This window comes from Corticium candelabrum, chromosome 20 (genome assembly GCF_963422355.1).
Source record: "Corticium candelabrum chromosome 20, ooCorCand1.1, whole genome shotgun sequence".
NCBI lineage: Eukaryota > Metazoa > Porifera > Homoscleromorpha > Homosclerophorida > Plakinidae > Corticium > Corticium candelabrum.
This window is the reverse complement of record NC_085104.1, coordinates 5182824-5205997: the sequence shown is the minus strand read 5'-3', so window position 1 is coordinate 5205997 and position 23174 is coordinate 5182824. Positions and strand designations below refer to the sequence as shown.

Below are 23174 nucleotides of genomic sequence, written 5' to 3'. Positions count from 1 at the left end.
TATATATATATATATATATATATATATATATATATATCATATAAAGAAGTTGGTGGTAAATCAGCTGACTTAACATGTTAAGTCAGCCGATTTACCACCAACTTCGTTACATGATATACCTTACGCGTATACATAACAACTGTCACACGCATGACATTTACCATCTATCAACTTTACACCATACACTTCATCATGCGTACCATCTACAGTACATCACACACACACACACACACACACACACACACACACACACACACACACACACACACACACACACACACACACACACGTAATCCACTACCTCTCTACAAGTCAAACTGTCTTGTATTCCACGTAACGGAGGCTCTTGAATATTCGCGCGTGACAATGAGAATAAAGTATCTGTCTGTCTGTCTGTCTGTCTGTCTGTCTGTGCCCATTACATACCAGTATATTTTCACAATCATTACTATTCCAGGCTAATGGTAATACCTAAGACATTGAGTCCAAGCCCATAATGGGCTGCACAATGTCTGTCTGTTTGGCTGTCTGCTTGTGTTGACTATTATGCATTGGCTCTGAAATAATATCGGGCCATTCTAACTATCTGTGTGCCAGTTTCTGTTCGTCCGTTTGTCTTTGTCTAGCTTCGTTTGGGTCTTGTTGTCTGCTGTTGTCTGTGGCTGTTTGTCTATCTGTCTGCTTCCCTGCTCGCCTGCCTGTCACACATATTTCTTGCAGGCATCTTAACAAACACTTGCTAGAGGCATTAATGCTACATGTGGAAGACTGCACATTTCAAAGTATGCATATCTCAACATATTTGCATTTACAACTATAATCAATGGTAATACATTAGATTCTCATGCTGTATCAGAAATCTACATACTCTGGTGTAAGAAGTTGCAAAATATGAATTTTTCAATAAAACTGTTAATCATTACCTTTGTGACAAATTGAGCTCAATAGTATTTCTGAATAGAGTGCATTGATTTCTCCTTTGACTGTGTACTTCCCTCTGACCGTGTACTTCACACCCTTTGTGCGATCACGAAGCATTGTGTTGTTTCCGTCATTGTCAACATCATCCAATTTCTCCACCTGAAATAAAACCCAATATTATATATTGATAAATACAATTAAATAACTTAGCAATGTCACCGAATGGTAGTGGCATGAACATCGACCATACAAGAAATGCTTGTATCTGGCAATGGTCATGTTAAATGTATTGATGTAATGAAATCCAACACGTTCTGCGGCCCTCCTGACTTCTCTTTCACGAGCGATTAACTTCTGTTGGCCAGCCTAGAATATTTAGAATGAACACATTTGAGAAACCATGTTGTTCAAACTGTGTGCTAACAAAATCATGATATAGAATGTCATCGGCAGGTTGAGTGAATCCACTTCCATAGCCCTTCACAATGACTTTAATGTTTGTCAGTCCCATTCTAAAATTGACAGTAATGATATTGATCTCTTTATGTCAATGTATTCAAGCACCTCTGCAACACACGATTTGTAGTATTCAGGTGATGTTCATTAAGCCATTGAAGACCTCCAATTATTAGAACGGTTTGAGAGCTGTTTCTTAGTGGAAGTTGCCTAATGAAGTAAGAACGAACGGTTACAATAGCAATCAATGCTAATGTTGTCCCTGATATGCTCTAGAAATGCAGACATCACGAAATTTCATTCAATTTTGAAGGTAACTTGTGAGCAAGAGACATGCAGCATCAATGCAACAGTTGACAATGTTGCATATAGTTGTGTTAGTATTTGTTGGCTTCCTGTATGCTGTTATGTTGTGAGATTATCGTATTGCTTACTACCATCATCCTGAAGCTTACAGCCACAATGAGCCCTGGTACATGCTATTACCAATTCAGAGTGACCAACAGTCCATTGACATTATCTCGTCAAATGCAGTGTATGAGGTGTCATAGCTTGAGCAATTCAAAAAGGCACAACTGTTCAAATATGTTCCACGATCATCCTAATTGCCATCCATATAATTGTTCAAGGCAAACACAAAAGTCACACTAGCCTTCAAAACTGGTTAATAACATCTAAAATTGATGGAACAACGGAAAACTGCCCATCCATATCTATTATTCTAAGGCAGCACGAAAACAAATACCTATACCTACTAAAGTAAGAGTGCAAATGAAACTATTTGTAAACTGGAGACTCCATTGGTAGTAGGTTAACATTCAATTAAAATTGATTATCACTTTGAATATGTGTCAAGTAAGCATTTATTAGGAGTGCATTTTTATGGTCAACAGACATCCGGTATTGGCGGCGGCTGTATCTCATTGTGTAAACCAGTTTGAGGTTCAAATTGGAACTGCTGCACATACAAGGAGAGTGTTCACACTGGGCCTAATCATGACTAGTTTGGTGTTAGCCGAAGAGCATGCCGCCAATGTTTCTGATGTGGTGGTGCTGCATGTTTAAGTTAAATGTACAAACGCAGCAACAACATGGCGATGTATACGGAAGCACATGCAGATGTGTCCTCCATGCCTGTGACAATTTCTTGCCGTCCTGAAGGAGCTGCCAGAGAAAGCAAACAAAATGTTTCCCTCTTCGAAACCTACAGCAATGGATTCGTCAAGACAATTCACTGAATTCTTGCTGGATATGACAGGTGAAAACTGGCTAATTACACTCACACGCCCAGGTGACTTACTAATCATAGTTAGCGGTGTGAACACGCTTGTGTCATGTTAAATTCAGTCGTGTTAGATAAAGTATCCATGTTAAATTTAGTCGTTAAATTCAGTCGGACGTTAAAAAGACTTTGTTAAATTCAGTCTGGCATTGAAAGAACAATGTATCATATGTCCTCAATGACTTGGTTAGGTCTAGACTTTTAACACGTGTACCATTCGCCTCGACTGTTTTTAACAATGTACAATGTTAAATTCAGTCAGATAGCGCACGTTAGACTTTAGGCAAATGGCCGCTTCTTCATTGAACTGTAACCAACAAACATCCACTCTCATTGCTTCGTAGGGTAAGGTGCATAAGCTTTACGAGTTCCATTCGTTAACCAGCTATAGCTACAGTAACCAGCTATAGCTACTGTAGCTGATCTAGTCAACTACATAATCTACAGTCACACATCAGTGCTTCCTGCTCTGTGTGGGCTACTGCGACAAGATCAGAGAAGCATATTTCAGATTGCTTGTGTAGATGTACGCATGTCAACCGGACTTGCACTAGAGACTCCCACGCATCAGCATGCACAGAGACAGCACCCCGTTGAACAATTAGTTAGTCATGTACACGCAACTTCAAAGGCGAACTAACGTACGTACTACTAGAGACGAACTCTATATCGAATGCGCTAGAAAGATTTATAGCGTTTTAAACGCATTATCTAGGTTATTTTATAATAATAACCTATTTATCACCGAGTAAGGTTAGTAAAATTACTGTATGTAAGTTACGTGTACAACGTTCGAAGAAGCTGCCATTTGTCTAACATCTAACGCGTGCTATCTGACTGAATTTAACAGTGTACATTGAAGAAAACAGTCTGAGCGTATGGCACGAGTGTTAATTAAAGAAAGTTTACACTTAATCAAGTGATCAAGGAAATTATTCTGCATTGTTCTTTTAACAACAGACTGAATTTAACAGTCTTTTCAACACCAGACTGAATTTAACACGGATACTTTATTAACACATGCTATGGAGAATTCAGTCGGTTACTGAAGACTCTTTTTACCTAATGCGTTAAAAAGAATCTTTTTAACACCGACTGAATTCCTCATAACACTTGCACTAATGTTGGCCTAATCATAATTAGCCTAATCATAGTCCAGATGTTGGTGTGAGCACGTTCAAGTTCTTTTTAACAAATTTAATTGGCCGTGGTCACATTTACATAATGGTTAACATTCCCATTCACATTAGGACATTTTAGTGCTAATGTGAATGAACAGGCCAATGTTGGTCATTCAGTTGGGTATGAATAAACAATGGTTCCCTGGTATGAGGAACCATTGCTGAACCATCCCAACTGAAATGAAGAATGGATCTGTGTAAAAAAGACAGCTCCTTGGGCTTTGTCTTGCTACTAGAAAGCAAAGAGTGTTTTAAATCGTTCCAGCTTTGTTTTCGCACGCCCTCTATATCTCTAGATTCCATACTTTTGTCAGAATACAGCAACTTAAGCACTGCCACCCACTATGGCATTCCGAGATCAGTTGGAAACCTTAAAAACTTTGGATAGTTGTTCGAAAACAAACACACAAGCAGAAAACATACGGTAAGAGAATTGTTGAGTAGTAAGAGTACTTGTCTTTGCCGTTCGCCCTGAAAACAGCAAGCTTGTTACAAGTAACGTTGCTGATACACAAGCACCACATATATGAACTACTTATTGGCATCTTTAGTCTGAGTGTTCACATGCGGTCCTACCATTACGCAAACCTACAGGCATGTAAATGCATTCCTTCTCTCAGTAAGCAATAGTATATTGCATTTTCCGTTATGTCACATAAGCCATTATTTGCACTTACTTCCTCAACATAGAATACAGAGATCGTTCAAAGACGGGCCTCTTATTGATCGGTAACCAGAATTGAGGATAATACGTAAATGTAAAAGACATTCCATCTCCCACATGAGCATATGTAATTGCACCATGACTCTTACTCCAATGATTGAGGGTACCATTTAACTACAAACACAATGAATAGAAACTTCTACAAAAGTCCAGATAATACTGTATGTAGTCACACACCTGTTCTAGCATGTAATACATTATACCACGAACAAGTGAGTCACCAATCACCATTACCTACAACAATTGACACATTACGTATATTAAAAGCCATTTCCAGCAACTAACTTTTCGTCTTCTCCAACAGTACTTTAGTTGAAGACGAGGTACCAATCTGTGAACACAATCATAGGGCAACCATGTAGAATTACTCCATAAACACGACAAACGATCACTACAGCTACGACATGGCTGTATCCACCGACCTGCGTTCACAAAATGTCGCAGAGTAAATATGATTTGAACTATGAGAAAGTAGTCAAATAATACTTGCCTTCAGGTGAACCATAACATGAAGGCAACAATTGAATCCGTTCATTCATTTCCAGCCAAGAGTGGGACATATGCTGCAATCCACATCGCTTTCCAGGAAACACAGCCATATCACATTCCTGACAATTTTAAAGAATAATTTGATTGATGCAATACAATGAATTGTATACAACACGAGTAGGTATGTGTTGTCAGTATGTACATCTCTAAATGTATCTGTGTGTCTGTCTGTGTGATGTAATAGTAATCTGGACAAATGTGCTGTTGCACACTTTGTCAATGGCAGGCTATCTGGACACAACTCTGGAGTGACGGTAGGAAAAACGGACACCATCAACCGTCTGGAACCGGGTCAAGTCTACAAGTACTTGGGTGTAGAAGAGAGTAACGGTATTCAGCACAGCATGATGCGGGACAGACTCTGTTGTGAGTACTTCCACAGAGTGAAGGTGGTTCTCCAGACTGAGTTGTATGATCGGAACAAGATTCTAGCCATCAATGGGTTTGCACTACTGGTTCTCACTTACAGTTTTGGTGCCATTCATTGGGGGTGCATGGACCTGCAGCAGCTCGATCGATGGACCTGCAGCAGCTCAATCGACGGACCAGAATGCTCCTCTCTATGCACGGTGTCCGCCATCCTGCTGCAGATGTTGACCGACTGTACGCTCCTTGCAGTGATGGGGTAGGGGGTTACAACAGATTGAGTCGACATATCAATCTTGTATTGTGAGGCTGAACTGTTACCTTGCTGACAGTTCTGATCCTTTCATACAGATGATACGGGAGTGTGACTCCGGAAATCTTCACACTCGATCAAGCGCATGGCTTGTCGGTTTACTGCACAGCTGCGGAGGAGTCTTGTTACGGACGACAAGTCGTAGAACTTACACAGGAATGCATCCATCTCAGTTGAAGGTGGCTTCGAGCAAGTGCCTGAAACAGATGCGAGACATTATCGTACATGTTGCAGTTCTCTTCGTCTGCGGTCTTGGAGCGGGAAGCCTATGCACGAGCAGTATCGCCGTCTCACTGAGCAGCACCTGTGGACATGAAAGAGACCTACGGATGGCTAAAGGCAGCGAATCTTTCTGCTGCAACTGAAGGACTGGTTGTTGCTGCTCAAGACCAAGCTCTTCGGACTCGGTACTATGAGCGCAAGATTCTACATCGTGATGTCAGTCCTACTTGCCGCATGTGCAGTGTAGGCCTTGAAACAGTCGACCACATTGTGGCAGGTTGTAGTGCTTTGGCACCGATGGACTACACTGATCGACACAATCAGGTGGCCTCCATCATTCACTGGGATGTTTGTCACCATTTTGGGGTTCCAGTGGAGAGCAGATGGTACCAGCATCATCCTGATAGGCTTGTGGAGACGGATCACATTACTATGATGTTATCACCATCCCCATTGCCAAGAAGATAAAAGCCAATCGTCCAGACATCTGTCTCAGAAATAAGAAGACAAACACTTGTCTCCTTATTGATATCAGCTGTCCTGCTGATGGCAACATTGGCAAGAAACACGCTGAGAAGTTGGCAAAGTACAGCGACTTGCGAGTGAAGATAAGCCACAAGTGGCATTGTCGAACACTGGTGGTTTCGGTGGTCTTGGGAGCTTTGGGCACAGTGCATGCAGGTATTGCACGGTGGCTGGACACTATTCTAGGTCATCACAACCTGCAGCACTTACAGAAAACAGTGCTTCTGGGATCTACTCGGATCCTTCGTAAAGTCATGTCTTCTTTCTAGACAGCCGTGATGGTCTAAGTACTTCTGAAGCAGGGTTTGCTTCCGGTACTTGTAAAACTTTACAAACCAGACTGATCTGGTTGAGCACGACAATAATAGTCACCACTGTGGCTTAGTGGTTAGCGACAATGGCTACCACTCTATGGTTGGGGGTTCAAACTCCAGTGACGACAGTAAATTATGAAACTTGTCTGTCTTTCTTTCTCGTGTTTCTCTAGCTTTGTCCATGAGACGATGACTCGTTTCAGTCGTTGGAAAGTTTCTGTGGTCTGACGAACGGTCCGTTGACGATAACATTCAGTGCTTTCCTGGTAGTCATTGATATCCACTAAGCATGCTGTCCCGATGTTCGCGGTCACCGTAATGCCTGCAATCTATATTGAATTGGCTAGTCATTGATTGTCGTGTGGACTACACAGAAACATGTACCCTGCTGGGCTCACCTGCCGGGTTGGTGTGTGCCCAGATGGGGGTAAAGACCCCACTTGCCCATCATAAAGGGGCATAGTGACACATAATATAATATATTGTTCTATTGCATCACCACAGTAATGCAGTTCCCACAGGGGGCATACTAACACAAACAAACAAACACACACACATACACAGAGCTAAATACAGTACCACACAAGACAAACTACCTCCCTTCAACCCTTCCAACGACATTCCTAATTGTAACTTTTTGTCAACCACCAGCAAAAGAAGTCCTATTACTAAGCCATCTATTGAATGGAACGCTCTTTGTAAGAACTTCAATTTTAAATTGTTCAATCTTTCCACTGATTCTTAAAACGTACCTCCAGAGCGGTCACAAATTGATTCATTCCTCTTCATACCCAATTCTCTTTTCACACCTTTTCTCAGAGCCATATTGATCATCCTCCTCACATCTGTTCTCTCCAAATCCCACAAATGACACCCATATGACATAATGGGAAACAGCTGTCGATCAACTATCTCCATCCACACCTTTTGTGATTCACACACACCTCCAATTTTCCCAACACAGTGTTTATACCACCGAAAAATTTTCCAACTCTTGCTTCCACAGAGATTTTGCATTGTCGAGCAAAGTCCACTATCACACCTAAGTGTGATACTGTATTCTTGAAGGAAAGAAAACCACTACTTACAGTCAGTTTTGGGTTTACCACCGCCAAATGACTGTTCCGGACAAACACAGTAGATAAACTCTTTTTGCTGTTAACAATTAACAGCAAAAAGTTAAGCCTTTTTTCCGCAAACAGGGAACACACGTCCAGCATCTTCTGCATTCCATGCAGTGTTGGTGACACCAATGTCACATCATAGGCAACACTGCCAACGTACATATGACCTATCCTTGCCCCATATCCACAACTTCTCAGACCAATTAACAACTCATCTAAATAAACGTTGAATAATGATGGATTCAAGGTTGTTTGCTGTATCACTCGTCTCAGAGCCAGCTGAGGAGCACGTTCCCTGTCAGGAAACCAGAGCAGGGTTAAAAAAGTTGGCATCTGGAATCTCTACGGCCGTTTGGAAGACCAGAAACGGTTGTACGAGTAGGGTGACTTGTCGAACAATCTCTCGTTCTGTGTTTGGTTTGAATTTGGCTTCAAATCCCGCTAGCGAGACTACTATGCCCACTGTTCCTGATCTACTATCTCGTCTAACAGGAGCAGCAATCCAACTAGAGGAAAGTGGACACGACATATGAACAGGGAAGTATTACACCCGCGTGGTTGTCACACAAGTTGTCTGGTTTCAGAAAACTCATACATCAGCTGTGGTGCAAACAGAATCCTTTTCTGACTGATGTCTCTGAACAGCATCTGGCAGACCAGAAGCAATATCTCCTAACTTCTGGAAAGCTGACTGAATCAGAGTTGGAAGAGATCAAGCGCGAGGCCGAACAGGGTGGAACAAACATATCAGGTTTGTCATCTGTTACAACTAATGTTTGTGCTGGTGTGCGGATGTCGACATTGGATGCGTTTTCTGACTCCTCACCTGACATTTCAGTGGACACGCCCTCACATGTCAATTGTGTATCACATAGTACAGCTTGGGTTAGGAAGGCGCCTGTTGCACGTGGTGAGAATTCTGTGCTGCTAATGATGCAAGAGGATCATCAGTATACTAATTACTTGGGAAATGGCTCCTTTGATCAGCCAGTCACTGTTCTGTCTGGAGACTGCAAATCTATGGATGGCACTTTAGATTCAGTTCAGTGCAGAGCTACTAAGGAATCACCAACCCCTAGTGTCTCTATGAACTGTGATCTGATGACTACACATCCTAGTACAGCTTCTCGGCTAGAAAAGATAAAAACGCTGACTTCTCAAATCAGTTCAGTTAACTGCCAGACAAAGGACGGTCTTTCACTTGATAGTGATGCTGCTGTAGACCCTGTGCTCTGTCGGGAGTTTCTTGAAGAGCTAAAGAAGAAAGTCAGGCAAATTCCTATCTGTGGAGACAACGCCTTCCAAGAATCTCTGTGAATAGTGTGACTCTGAAGCCTATTGATGCTCTTAATGCAATCATCAATTTAGTAAAGGGTGAACCAGATATGAGCAAAATCAGTTACCTGGTGTACACTGCTGCTTAACTAGTGTCCAAAAGGCAGTGCTCAGAGATGGTGAAGTCAACCAACTTTCAAACCCTGACATTGGAGATGAAGACTGGATATGGAGATTCTTGCACTTTGGCGGGCGATTTCTCTGTTGCAGGAAGTTAGAAGGGGCTCATCGAGCATTCGTTTGTTACATGAGCTCCAACTATGGCATCAATTAAGCATTCCTCATTCGGAGACTTGTGAGGTCACCATAAATCGGCTAAAAATGGGACTGCAGTCCAAGGTCTCGCAGGCTAGGAGGCTGAAGAAGAATCATAAGAGACTTCACAAGAATGGTTTGTTTCAACGGGATGCTGGGCGACTTTACAGGGAATTGGGTAAGCAGACTATCCAGATCACTTCCCCACCATCCGAGTCTGAGATTGAGCAGTATTGGGGTGATATACTAGAAACTAAAGTGTGTCATAATGAGTCTGCCTCCTGGTTGAGGCGTCAAACTGATGGTGAGATGTATCGAACAGCTGAGCAGTAGTGGCTACTTATCTCAGGCAATGAGGTCACATTGTGGCCTCAAGAGGATAGAGAACTGGAAGTCTCTGGACCAGATCAGGCTTACAGTTTCTGGGTCAAGCACATCATGTGTCTTCACGATGACCTGACTCATAACTAAAACCTCCTGTTTCAGGACCCAGACTCTGTGCCCAACTGGTTATCTCAGGGAACAATCACCCTGATACCTGAGAATGACAAGACTGACCAGGTCAAAAATTACCGGTCTATCACGTGTTTATCTGTCTTCTACAAGACCTTCACCTCAGTCGTCAGACCGAGAATTGCAGGGCATTTCGTTCAGGGAAACCTCATGGCATCGGAGCAGAACGGTTGTCAGCAGGGTTCCTTGGGTGCAAAGGATCAGCTGTTGATTAAAAAATTGCTTACCGAGGACTGTAAGACAAGCACAGGAGGAGCATGGCTTGGGTGGACTACCAGAAAGTCTCTGACAGCTGGTTACTTCGATGTCTTCAGCTGCATAAGATTAGTCCAGTCTTGAGCAGGTTTCTGTCATGTGATGAAGAATTACAAGACATCAATGGTACTTTCCTACGAGAAATGTATCATCAAAGACAAGGCTCATGTAGATCAGGCAACGTATTTTCCAAGGTGATTTACTATCTCCTCTCTGTGTGGGGATATGCAGAACTGGCGGCTATTGGATGAGCACTGGGCGTGGTGAGACTCCCAAACGTCAGTTTGTCAGTCATCTACTTTACATGGATGATCTGAAGCTGTATGGCAGAAATCCTGATCAGCTGAAAGGGTTGTTGCACACAGTTCGTACCTTCTCTGGTGACATCCACAGATGGAAGTTTGCTCTGGAAAAGTGTGCTGTTGCACACTATGTCAACGGCAAGCTCTCTGGACATAATTCTGGGTTGACGGTAGGAAAAACAAACACCGTCAACTGTTTCAAACCGGGTCAGGTCTACAAGTATTTGGATGTGGACGAGAGGAATGGTATCCAGCACAGCACTATGTCTCCATCGTGAGTACTTCTGTAAAGTGAAGATAGTCCTCTGGGCCAAGTTGTATGGTCAGAACAAGATTCTGGCCATCAACAAGTTTGCACTGCCGGTTCTCACTTACAGTTCTGGTGTCATTCATTGGAGGACCTCGGACTTGCAGCAGCTTGATCGACGGACCAGGAAACTTCTCTTTATGCATGGTGTCCACCATCCTGTGGCAGACGTTGACCGGCTGTACGCTCCGTGCACCGAGGGCGGTTGAGAGTTACAACAGATCGAGTCGACGTATCAGTCTTGTATTGTGGGGCTAGACTGTTACCTTTGTAGCAGCTCTGATCTCTTCATGCAAATGGTACAGGAGTGTGATGCTAGGAGGTCCTCTCATTCGATCCGACACATGGCCCGTCCGTTTACTGCACAGCTGCAGGAGAGTCTCTCTAAGGGCAACAAGTCGTAGAGGCTGCATGGAAGTGGGATCACCCTGTATGATAATGTCTTTGAGCAACCGCCTCACACAGATGCAAAACATTTCTGCAAGTGTAGCGGTTCTCTTCATGTACAGTCCTGGGAAGTTAACCTATGCATGGTCAGTATCACTGTCTCACTTAGAAAGCACCCGTGGGCATGAAAGAGACCTACAAATGGTTGAAGTTATCGAATATTCCTGCTGCAACCGAGGTACTGGTTGTTGCTGCTCAAGACCAAGCTCTTCGGACTCGGTATTATGAGCGCAACATTCTGTATTGAGATGTCAGTCCCGCTTGTTGCTTGTGCAGTTTAGGCCTGGAGACAGTCGACCACATTGTGGCAGGCTGTAGTGCTCTGGCACCGATGGATTACACTGATTGACACAATCAGGTGGCCTCCATCATCCACTGGGACATTTGTCGTCATTTTGGGGTTTCAGTGGAGAGCAAATGGTACTGGCATCATCCTGATAGGCTTGTGGAGACAAACGACATCGCTATGATGTGAGATACAACCATCCTTACAGCTAGGAAGATCGGTGCCAATCATCCTGACATCTGTTTCAGAAATAAGAAGACAAGCACTTGTCTTCTTATTGTCCTGTTGATGGCAACATCGCCAGGAAACAAGCTGCAAAGTTGATGAAATACAGTGACTTACGGGTGGAGGTAAGCTGCATGTGTGGCAGTGTTGGACACTGATTGTTCCAGTGGTGTTGGGAGCATTGGGCACAGTGCATGCAGATATTGCACAGTAGCTGGACATTATTCCAGGTCATCACAACCTCGAGCACTTACAGAAAACAGTGCTTCTTGGGTCCAATTGGATCCTGTGTAAAGTCATGTCTTCTGTTTAGACAGCCACGATGGTCTAAGCACTTCTGAGGCAGGGTTTGCCTCCGGTTCTTATGAAAGATCTTACAAACCAGACTGATCTCGTTGAGCACAACATAATAACAAATTGATAACAACGCCCGTGGCTTAGTGGTTAGCGACAATGGCTACCACTCCATGGTTTGGGAGTTCAAACCCCAGTGACGACGGTAAATTATGAAACTTCTCTGTCTTTCTTTCTCATGTTTCTCTAGCTTTGTCTGTGAGACTATGACTCGTTTCAGTCATTGGGGAGTTTCTGTGGTCTGGCGAACAGTCAGTTGACAATGACGTTCAGCACTTTCCTGGTAGTCATTGATATCCACTAGGCATGCTGACCGATTTCGGGGTCACTGTAATGCATGCAATCTATATCAAATTGGTTAGTCATTGATCGCTGTGTGGACTGCACAGAAACACGTACCCTGCTGGACTCACCTGTCAGGTTGGTGGGTGTCCAGATGGGGTAAAGACCCACTTGCCCATCATGGAAGGGCATAGCAACACATAATATGTCCACTGCTAAACTCTGACTATTTAATGCTAACTGGTTTTAGCTAAACTAGCTGTTAGCATAATAAAGATCAAATGATTTAAACATCTCTAGAAGTTCTGATACATATATTACCTGTACAAGACTGCACACCTGATGACCAAGACGTGGATTAAGTGTCAGTTTGCTATCGGCCACTTTTGCTCTTGTAATGTACACAACGTAAGCTTGCATGATCCAAACATCAGTGTGGCTTATATCAGTCACAAGAACAGTAATGGTGTTTGGTCCGATGTCCAATACCCATCTAACAGATCTTTAAAGAAACAAAGCACACATCGTTTTGTATATGAATATACACTGGATTGACTTCCATGCTGACCCAGATCTTCCCAGTTTTGTTCCAAACCTTGCTTGACATTTGCAATGAGCTGCCACGGCCTCTACAGTAATTATTGTAGTTTCGTGTCCTACATAGATGTTGTACGTAGTTTGAGACGGATGAAAGGCTGGATTTAGCTGTCCTTGACTAACAATCAAAGACTTCAAATACGGCAAATTCTCTTTATCTGAATAAGTCATTAATTAACAAATTTCAACAGTGCATATCAAACAACTAATTGTCATACCATCAGAGCATCCATCTATAAAGTAATGTAAACAAAAAATTAAACTGTCAAAGCTGTAAGTTGTCTGCTTGCCTTCACGGGGTAGTAATTCGTCACCAAATACATTGTTAATGAGTGATTCTTGATAACCACTTTCTGTGGTTTGATGTGCAAGACCAGCAAAATTACTTTGACTTTGACCTCTCTCTTCACTATAATCACCATTAGTAAGCAATGATTGTCTAAACAGAGAGAAAATGATATACTGTGATTTTGGCAATGCTTCTTGGGATTTAAGCATAAGTTGTGTTAAGAACTTATGAAGTTCAACAGTTGACCGTTGTGACAATGTATGCTGATCATGCTGATCAAAAGATCTTTCAGACTTCAGATCTGCAATTAGGTGATCATATATCCCACCATCAACAGTGGGATATATCTGAAACAAGCAAAAAATTTGCAACAAATTAAATAACTCACTTGAAAGCAACAATTGTTTTCTCTTTTTATTTGTGTACCTGTTCAAAGTTGCCACTAAAATGTCTCTCTCTGAACAAGTCTAATAGATAAACTAATTCCCTATCAGACAAGCACAAACTGTGCTCCGAGTCACAATTGAAACTCTATTAATTAACAACATCAACGCTAAGAATAAGATCTCAATAAGACTCAATCACAAAAAATACACTGACGTCAATGTCTGGGATTGATTCAATAGCTTTAGCCACTCTACGAGCAACAAGGCGACTCTCAAACAACAACCTGACAGCATCTTCAGCCACGGCACACTTTCTGATTTTACTCATCTTTAGTTCACCCACATAATCAAATGCAGCATTTTTAACAATACATACATTTCACAAACTGCTCAAATTACTTTCTCCTTAAGTAGACTAGATAAAGAAGGTTGTCCATCTACCTGCAATGTAGTCTGCGTTATAAAGAATAAAATTTACTGCAGTACACATTTTAACTCACTTCTAACACAAATGCATGAAAGCTTTCATTAAGCACCAAGTCCACACTAAGTAGTTGAAAACAATGCTGACATCTGAAAAGCAGTGCAACATAATAAATCTGATACATATTCAAAAATGTCATAACTTACTGATACAATGTCTGATGACGTATGTTTTCTGATCCAAATACTTGAAGAAATTTGTTTTTAAGCAAAGGTTCAGCTATTAAAAGAGTTGTCACTACTGCTTGTTTGATGCTGTAGATTGCTTTTTGTTCAGCCAAAGCACCGTGTGTTCTCCGAAGATACTGACATAATTGAGTTAGATTCCAAGCAAGGTTAGGAGTCTAAACAAGTGTCAATGCAAATGTAAACCCTACCTTATAGATTTAATCAAACAAATGCACAAGAAACAAGATGTAACTGCTTGGTTTTACCCTATTCAACCAAAATAAATACATTATTGCTTTACCAACAAAAATAAGTCCACATAAATGACAAAAATATACAAATAGAGCATATAAATAATTTTAGTACATCTATATTGTAATCTAGTTAACTTGAATATATTTGGCACATGCAATCACTATCATACAACCACAATCATACACAACTATCCATATAGAGCATATAAATAATTTTAGTACATCTATATTGTAATCTAGTTAACTTGAACTATATTTGGCACAAGCAACCACAATCATATACTGTATAAGATGAAATATTGGCAGGGAATTTATTTTGACAGATTGGTGGATTGGCAGATTTTTTAGCAACTGCCAATATAAAAAATCGACCATTAAATTTGGCCACAGGGATATGTTGACGTCATCACCCACGTGGATCAGGCATCACATAGCGATGTGGTATTACATGACGCAGATGAGGCCACAAGATGGTAGGTAATCCCTGCTTGCCGTCAGTTGTGCCTATGAATGAGGCCGTGAGGCTATGAATGAAATTGGACTGTCACATTCACGTGGGTCCCATTCTTGCACTGACACAGCAGTTCTTCATCACTAGCTAGGCAGTAGTTGGAAACTGTTAAGTTAGGGAAATGTGAACCACGAACTCAGCTGTCAATTACAAATTCCTCCATGACCACTTTGGTAAGACATATATCAGTTATCAAAGAACGATGTCCGACTGCCAAAATAAAATCCACCAATATGCTTTGTGACATCAATTTCTTAGCAAACTGCCAATATAAATTCCCGCCAATGTTTCCTCTTACATGGTATAACCTAAGCAATATTAAAGTGTGAAAAATGTCTAAGTCAAGTACACTGACAGCAGTGATTAGAGACTGTAATCTTGCTAGCTTCCCAAACATGAATGTACTCCAAACTCTTCCTGCAACTGTGCTAGCACACTGAGGTGGCTATCATATGAAAGTTTCTATCAGTCAAGGAAGGACTTCCCTGGTGACTATTCACAATCTGTAAATATAGTATACCACTACATAATACACATTGAGAAAGTAGCAAACATATATCAACGCATCCCATGCATGACTGGAGATAGATTATCTCAGGGGTAAGTTGTATACATAGTAAATAAGAGTTAACTGCAAGTGAAGCAACATTGCCTAAAATCCTGTGCAAATATATATATATATGTCTGGGTTAGCAACCTTTGAAGCTGAAGATTCAGTTCATAACTGATTTAATTAAACAGTACATGATGGCATTCCAACGAACAGCCAAAACATAATATAAACATGTACAATTATGCAACGATCCCTCCAATTTTGTAAATTGCAACAAACTCCTAACAAAAATAAAAAGGGGGAGGCGCTATAGTGCAATTCGAGTTCTCGTATAGGGTAATCTGGGTAACGCTGTGAGTAATTTGATACATGCCCGTATATTGCTACCTATGAGTGTTGTAGTCGCTTGATCTTACTACCGTATGGAGCAGTTAGCTTTCTGCCAATCAGCATGGGCGACCATCTCTGAAATCTCAATCGTTGTTGAGATAATTCGGGACTTTCGTCGGCAAATGCTAATCTTGTGGGTGGGGCAACTTTCGTGACAGGGTGTTCTGGCAACTACACAACTTGCTTGCTTGGGTACGTTTCTCTACTGCATCTATTGTGGTAGTGACAAATAAGTCATACCTATTAGATCTTTCGGCGATATTTTCGCTCTACCTCATGAAGTTGCTATGCGATGTAGGAGGCCTTTTGTTGCTATCGCTTCGCCGTCCTGGATGTCCATTCAAGTAGCAATCGACTTGCTGTGAAACTCATAATCCTACGTCAAGTAGTTTACTAATAGTAGAAGAGATTCAAATCCTAATTAGACTGGAGGTAAGACGCTTCACGCTCGAACAGGGTCAGATATGCACGGAGTTACCTTGGATACCCTATCCTAACAATGGAGTTGCACTACTGAATCAACATCTTTCCTCATACACACAACAACTGCACCACTGAATCATCTTATAGCGGAAAAATTAGACGTAAGGAAACAAAATAGAATGTTAACAAAAAGGCGACCGCGATGGGACTCGAACCCACAATCGCCTGATCCGAAGTCAGGCGCCTTATCCATTAGGCCACGCGGCCTCACGAACAGTGAACGGCATATAACCAGTATTACTTAGCACGTACACGTACACATACAATTCTATTATGCGCGCTGCTTGTGCAGTACACATCTACTGAGAATTAATATCCTGAGATATAGATAAATTAGATGACATGTCAAATGCTTAAAATTGTTCATTCATAGATGCAATTGTTTCATAATGCTATAGATATATATAGAGATACAGGTAGCTAGACTACAACTATTGTAAACTATACTGTAGACCTCTATAAACTATGTCATGATCAAATAGCAACGTTTCAGTCTGAAGATGTTATATAAATTGAGCAACAACCACTCCATGTGCCTGAGGTTGTAGTTGCTAACAATCGACTTTTAGTATGACCTTGCCATTTCGGCAAGACAACATGGTTCTCCGATCCATCAAGTCATATCTTACTGTTTCACAAGGCTAAAACATCTGACTGCAGATGTTGCCTTAAGCTACCACGTTGCTAAGTTACCACGTTGCTAAGTTACCTCCAAGTTAGTTAATTAGCATAAACTTTAATTTGCAAATTAGTACACATATATCAATCCTAGCTAAACTAAAACTGCCATATATAAATTTAAAATACATGTGTTAATCATATCAATGCGGCTAGTACTAACAACTAAATTACCTTTCTTAAAACACCTGCCTTTGATTCTCTAAAGTAGACAGAGCCATCTTTATGTAAATACAACCTCAATGGTGAGGCTGATGTCACAAGAGCAAATACGGTAACACTAATCTCAGATTTCTGAATATGCAGCAAATTTGGAATGTACTCCTGTATGATGGATCGAGTAGAAAATGAACTAGAAAAACATAACCATGACACATTATTTACAAAGTGTACTCTATTTTGACGCTAACATTTTGACACTAATTTTGCCATACACACACACACACACACACACACACACACACACACACACACACACACACACACACACACTGTCCTACAAATCCTAAATGTCAGGAGCTGCGTCTCAGAGGTCACGCCCCCCAGCTGTTAAGCTGGACCCTGTGCGTTACTCAGGGAACTCTGGGCCTGCGCTAGCAAACTCCTGGAGCCGGGCCAGGCAGTCGCAGGAGCACCGACTTGTGAAGCCAACTGTGGTGTGAGCACTCAAAGTCTCACCAGGACCCCAGTGGCTGATGTCACATCACAGCCGATGGCCGCTTAGGACCCCAGTCAATGACCAGGTACTCATTTATACTCCTGAGTCGAGAGAAGCAAATGTGTGTTAGTTTCTTGCTTAAGGAAATTATGCCATAGCTCGCCATCACAGTGACTTGAACTTGCAACCCTTCAAGGTCCTGGATGTAAACACTCCATAAGATGACTCTCTAACCAACTGAGCTATCACACCACACACGCACACACACACACACACACACACACACACACACACACACACACACACACACACAGACACACACAGACACACACATATATACAGTGCTCAAATTATGACCGGTCATCGCACAATGTCTAGCTAAATAAGCCATTCGTCCGACTGCCAGCAGAAAAGCCAGACATAGTGTCCGGACCAATCTGGTTGGAGCTTACTGCTAGTCTCAGCAAGTTGTGGACTCATCTAAGTGACTGAGATACCCACAGGGGGCGGGGTGAGCCATAGGTGATATTCGTAACATCATGACCGTGACATTACTGGATAGGCTCATAGCAGTGTACCAGCCAGGCAATTGCTTTGACATTGACAATGGCTCCGCCTAATTAATTATCTTAAAGTTAGCCAGTTGTGCCTCTCCGGGCTAACTGTATACCCAACTCCAGCCTTAGTACACATGCTGTTCTACAGAGGTAGCTAGATAGAAGGTGTGTCGATAGGTGTGTTAGTTGACCACATCATTCTAGAAAAAAATGTATCACCTGTCTCGATCTGCACTACTTCCCCATATCCCGCTTACAATGAGGCTTTCATTGTCTTTGCCATTCTCTATTCTGACAGTGACTGTATTGACTGCTGAGTTGCACTGTGCACAGCTATGGGTATGCTTGCCTAGATACATGCATGTGTTTCCCACAACTATTTTTCTGTGGTTTCTAGTGTCAGCTATTGTTTCATTAGCCACGCCTAGATCAGGCCACAGTAGCTTATTATACACAACTTAAGGGCTCAAGACAATCACAGCAAATTATGTCCCACTGGATGTCATTTCTAGAGAAGGCTTTGAAAACTGGATGTGTTGAGACTTCTGACAATGCAGTTGCTGTAGTTGGTAGCATCTGCCATCAGTAAAGTATAGTGCAAGTAGTTGAGTTGGAGCAAGTGCGTGGTAATCATTGAATGTGGTAATCATTAGGTGTGGATACATATATTCATCCACATGCAATTATGATAATCAGACTAATAATTAACTTCTGGTATACCCTCATAGGGGGACTGAATAGAATGTCCGACTGATTTGTGTAGATGCCCGGTAAAAACCAAACATGCCGGGGACATGGACGACTGAGAAACCTTATTTTGAGCACTGTATACACACACACACACACACACACACACACACACACACACACACACACACACAACACACACACACACACACACACACAACACACACACACACACACACACACACACACACACGTGCACACACACACACACACACACACACACACACACACACACACACACTACTGTAAGCTCTTGCTGTGCATCTGCACATCAACGCTTAATAAGTAAAGAAGTCAAAAAAGTCCTCATGGTAAACGATTGTAGCAACTTACTCTTGAGCTTTACTATGTAAACCATTTCAAACAGAAAATAAAAAGGTTCTGTTTCTCAAAGTATACTTCTAAGACTGTGAGCACAAGTAATTCACCTTTTTCTCCAAGTCAGACCTAACTGCATGCCATTATACACAAGCTCAAGTTTGATTGAACCCAACCGGCAATTCATGGACCTAACTTTATTAACAAAATAATTCAACCAAACCATCACAAAAGCTTTATGAAACTGAACTGCCATAACATTTGTTATAAAGCAAGCCCAACTTTCTCTTATGATCAGAGATCCTACCGTTACAACTTGAAACTTAATAAGAAACAGTGAAAGTGAAGTTGACTTGGCTTTACATAACCACGCCACAACTATGCTTACATAACACTGACACTCACTACAAATAAGGTAATTGGTATCTACATTTATTCTATCTCACCTTGCTTGCAATTTATAGACATCTTCATGCTTTATCACTTTGACTTCACGACCTCGCCCATTATTTGCTGACTTTATTACCCACTTCTGCTGCATACCCACGACTTTAAAAGTCTGAATAAACTCATTCAATTGATTTGGAAGAACCCAACAAGCTGGGGAAACAGGAGAATGCTGTAATGCTACAAACAAATAAAACATATGGATAAAAACAACATAATATACAATGAAACAATTACACTGCTGTATATGAACAAACCAAGACAAAAATCAGCTGTCTACTGTTATGTCTTTTAGTCTATAAAAGGTTCTGCATGCTCAAATGATAGTTCTGGTTAGAAATTGGCACAGTACTGTATCTACATACATGGCTGCTTAGTAAGCTGGCAACTTGATCTGTAGTTTTATAGTGTCAAGTTGTTAAAGTGATAAACACTGCATAAGCATTTGGCTATTCCACTGCATAGAATTTTCAAACAAGTTTATTTATATTACAAGTCAAGTACAAAGATTTTTGTATAATACTAACACCAACAGGAAATAGAGTAAATTGCTTCCCATATGCAACATCACAACCGTAGAATACAACAAAACTTGAAAACACCAATATTTACTAAAATAAAAATTACCACTGCTTAAATAAACAATCCAAACAACATGATAACTAAGTTTTCAAACACATGCAAGAGACGTTTCCATTGCTGGATCGAGCTACAAGCACTCTTTCAAACTAACTAAAGTTGCACTATAGTTTAATTAAAATGACTACACACTTCCGCATATATCCTGAAAATAATGACTCCCAACCTACTGCCAGTACAACTGGAAAAAATCTGGTTGCAACAAAGCAACGTTTTCAGTTCTAAAATGTAGTTGCAAATCTGTTATACATAAGTATATATGCATAATTACACCAAAATAAAATAACATATGCTTGTTGTGTTGGTTATTGAAAGTAATAGCTATCAATAGAAATCATATGTTTACAATACACCCATCTACAATATACCCATCGTATGTTGTGCTTTGTAAATTGTGGCACAAAGAGCATCCTTTCTCCACAAAACATCTCTTAACCCAGGTATCCTTGAAACCTAGAACAAAGACAAACAACTAAACTCAATGCAATCTGCTCCATCATTCTCATCTCCAATCTAGAATGTACAGCTGTATGTGTAACATATAAAACTATGCTCATGATCCATGCACCCACTCACTAAAAGCAATAGTCAACTAGGAAAATGGCATGCTAACAACTTGCCTTTAAAAATGTGTCCTGCATGCAACACTAATAAACTTGCTTGCATAAAAGATGCATACAGTAGGCACATCACACAAGTATACCATACCTTCTGATAAGGTTGCAGATTTTGATATTCTAAAGGTTGAAGACACTGCTCTCCATCAGTAGATGACAAGCACATCAATGCAACCCACTCTGTTTCAGTTCTATTTGTGATACCTGTATTGGACAATGCCATGCAGTTATAACTGCTAAATCCTGATAAGAACAAAGAGGTACTAATGGTGCAAATGTGTCCAACAGTTACATTGATTTAAACTTCACACCATGCAAAAACATGTGCTACTATTTCAATAACCAAAAGGTCTTTCCTTGCTCATGTGTCATAACACTGTATCAGTTAATGTCTGCTAAAGTTTTGAATTAACAAAGTTAAGTTAAACATGAAGGCGTTAACGAGGAAATTACACCTTTAATACCATTATCAAATTGAAAACAAACCTCAAACAAATGTAGAAAGCATCTATCAACTACTTGAGAAATAAACTATCTGACACCTCTAGAGCAACCATTGTCAGCATGAATGGCTGCATGCAGCAACGATGTTCAAAGATATTGAAAAATGCGTTTATACTTAGCTATAAATTTTTTTAGCAAACTAAGAAAGGCTAGAAATCACTGGCCAAATGTAACAATTCCATAAATTCCATGTTTCTGTGTATGTGCTATGCGTTGGACTGACCCAAATTGGGTACAGTACTGTACTATAGACTTTACAAGCTGTAGTACAATAATCTATTATGTGTTGTTATGCCCTTCTATGATGGGCAAGTGGGGTCTTTACCACTACCTCGGCACCCATCAACCCAGCAGGTGAGCCCAGCAGGGTACATGTTTCTGTGTAGTCCACATGGCGATCAATGACTAGGCAATTTGATATAGATTGCAGGCATTATGATGACCACAAACTCGATACAGCATTCCTAGTGGATATCAATGACTACCAGAAAAGCACTGAACGTCATCGTCAACGAATCGTTCGCTAGACCACAGAAACTCCCCAATGACTGAAACGAGTCATAGTCTCATGGATAAAGCTAGAGAAACACGAGAAAGAAAGACAGACAAGTTTCATAATTTACTGCCGTCACTGGGGTTTGAACCCCTAAACCATGGAGTGGTAGCCATTGTCGCTAACCACTAAGCCATGGTGGTGACATTATTATGTGTCGTGCTCAACCAGATCAGTCTGGTTTGTAAAGTCTATTACAAGTACTGGAAGCAAACCCTGCTTCAGAAGTACTTAGACCATCACAGCTGTCTAGAAAGAAGACATGACTTTACAAAGGATCCGAGTAGATCCCAGAAGCACTGTTTTCTGTAAGTGCTGCAGGTTGTGACGACCTGGAATAATGTCCAGCCACCGTGCAATACCTGCATGCACTGTGCCCAAAGCTCCCAAGACCACCGAAACCACCAGTGTTCGACAATGCCACTTGTGGCTTATCTCCACTTGCAAGTCGCTGTACTTCGCCAACTTCTCAGCATGTTTCTTGCCAATGTTGCCATCAGCAGGACAGCTGATATCAATAAGAAGACAAGTGTTTGTCTTCTTATTTCTGAGACAGATGTCTGGACGATTGGCTTTTATCTTCTTGGCAATGGGGATGGTGGTATCCCACATCATAGTAATGTCATCCGTCTCCACAAGCCTATCAGGATGATGCTGGTACCATCTGCTCTCCACTGGAACCCCAAAATGGTGACAAACATCCCAGTGAATGATGGAGGCCACCTGATTGTGTTGATCAGTGTAGTCCATCGGTGCCAAAGCACTAAAACTTGCCACAATGTGATCGACTGTTTCAAGGCCTAC

The 23174-nt window shown here is 41.3% G+C and overlaps 1 protein-coding gene and 1 non-coding gene across 4 annotated transcripts; both read right to left on the bottom strand.

Annotated features, from left to right (window-relative positions):
* Window positions 1–508: 508 nt before the first annotated feature.
* On the bottom strand, window positions 509–21542 carry LOC134195829 (cadherin-like and PC-esterase domain-containing protein 1). Of its 3 annotated transcripts, none has more exons than XM_062664916.1 (21): window positions 21405–21542; window positions 21065–21149; window positions 20057–20237; window positions 17505–17682; window positions 14441–14637; window positions 14311–14383; window positions 14210–14251; window positions 14025–14138; window positions 13851–13955; window positions 13426–13771; window positions 13354–13368; window positions 13107–13293; window positions 12860–13040; window positions 5055–5172; window positions 4850–4986; window positions 4742–4798; window positions 4518–4678; window positions 1486–1587; window positions 1346–1433; window positions 1141–1287; window positions 510–1080 (listed from the first exon to the last, which is right to left on the bottom strand). In XM_062664916.1, the coding sequence occupies exons 1-21, from the start codon at window positions 21534–21536 to the stop codon at window positions 913–915; spliced, it is 2814 nt and encodes a 937-aa protein (XP_062520900.1). In that variant the 5' UTR covers window positions 21537–21542; the 3' UTR covers window positions 510–912. The 3 variants fall into 3 exon arrangements, with proteins under 3 accessions (XP_062520898.1, XP_062520900.1, XP_062520899.1); XM_062664915.1 differs by having other exon boundaries at window positions 13354–13544; window positions 13599–13771; XM_062664914.1 differs by having other exon boundaries at window positions 509–1080; window positions 13354–13771.
* Trnar-ucg (transfer RNA arginine (anticodon UCG)) lies at window positions 16787–16859 on the bottom strand. Its single transcript has one exon. It is a non-coding gene; the product is annotated as a tRNA-Arg (tRNA).
* Window positions 21543–23174: the final 1632 nt, after the last annotated feature.

Bases quoted from the DNA above. Each gene is read 5' to 3' on its own strand.
- LOC134195829 (XM_062664914.1), bottom strand. From the start codon at position 21,536: ATGGCATTGTCCAATACAGGTATCACAAATAGAACTGAAACAGAGTGG. The intron at 13,956-14,024 runs GTCAGTGTATTT...GTTAATTAATAG, and splicing joins AATCAATCCCAGACATTGAC to AGTTTCAATTGTGACTCGGA. The intron at 1,434-1,485 runs GTGCTTGAATAC...TGTCAATTTTAG, and splicing joins ACAAATCGTGTGTTGCAGAG to AATGGGACTGACAAACATTA.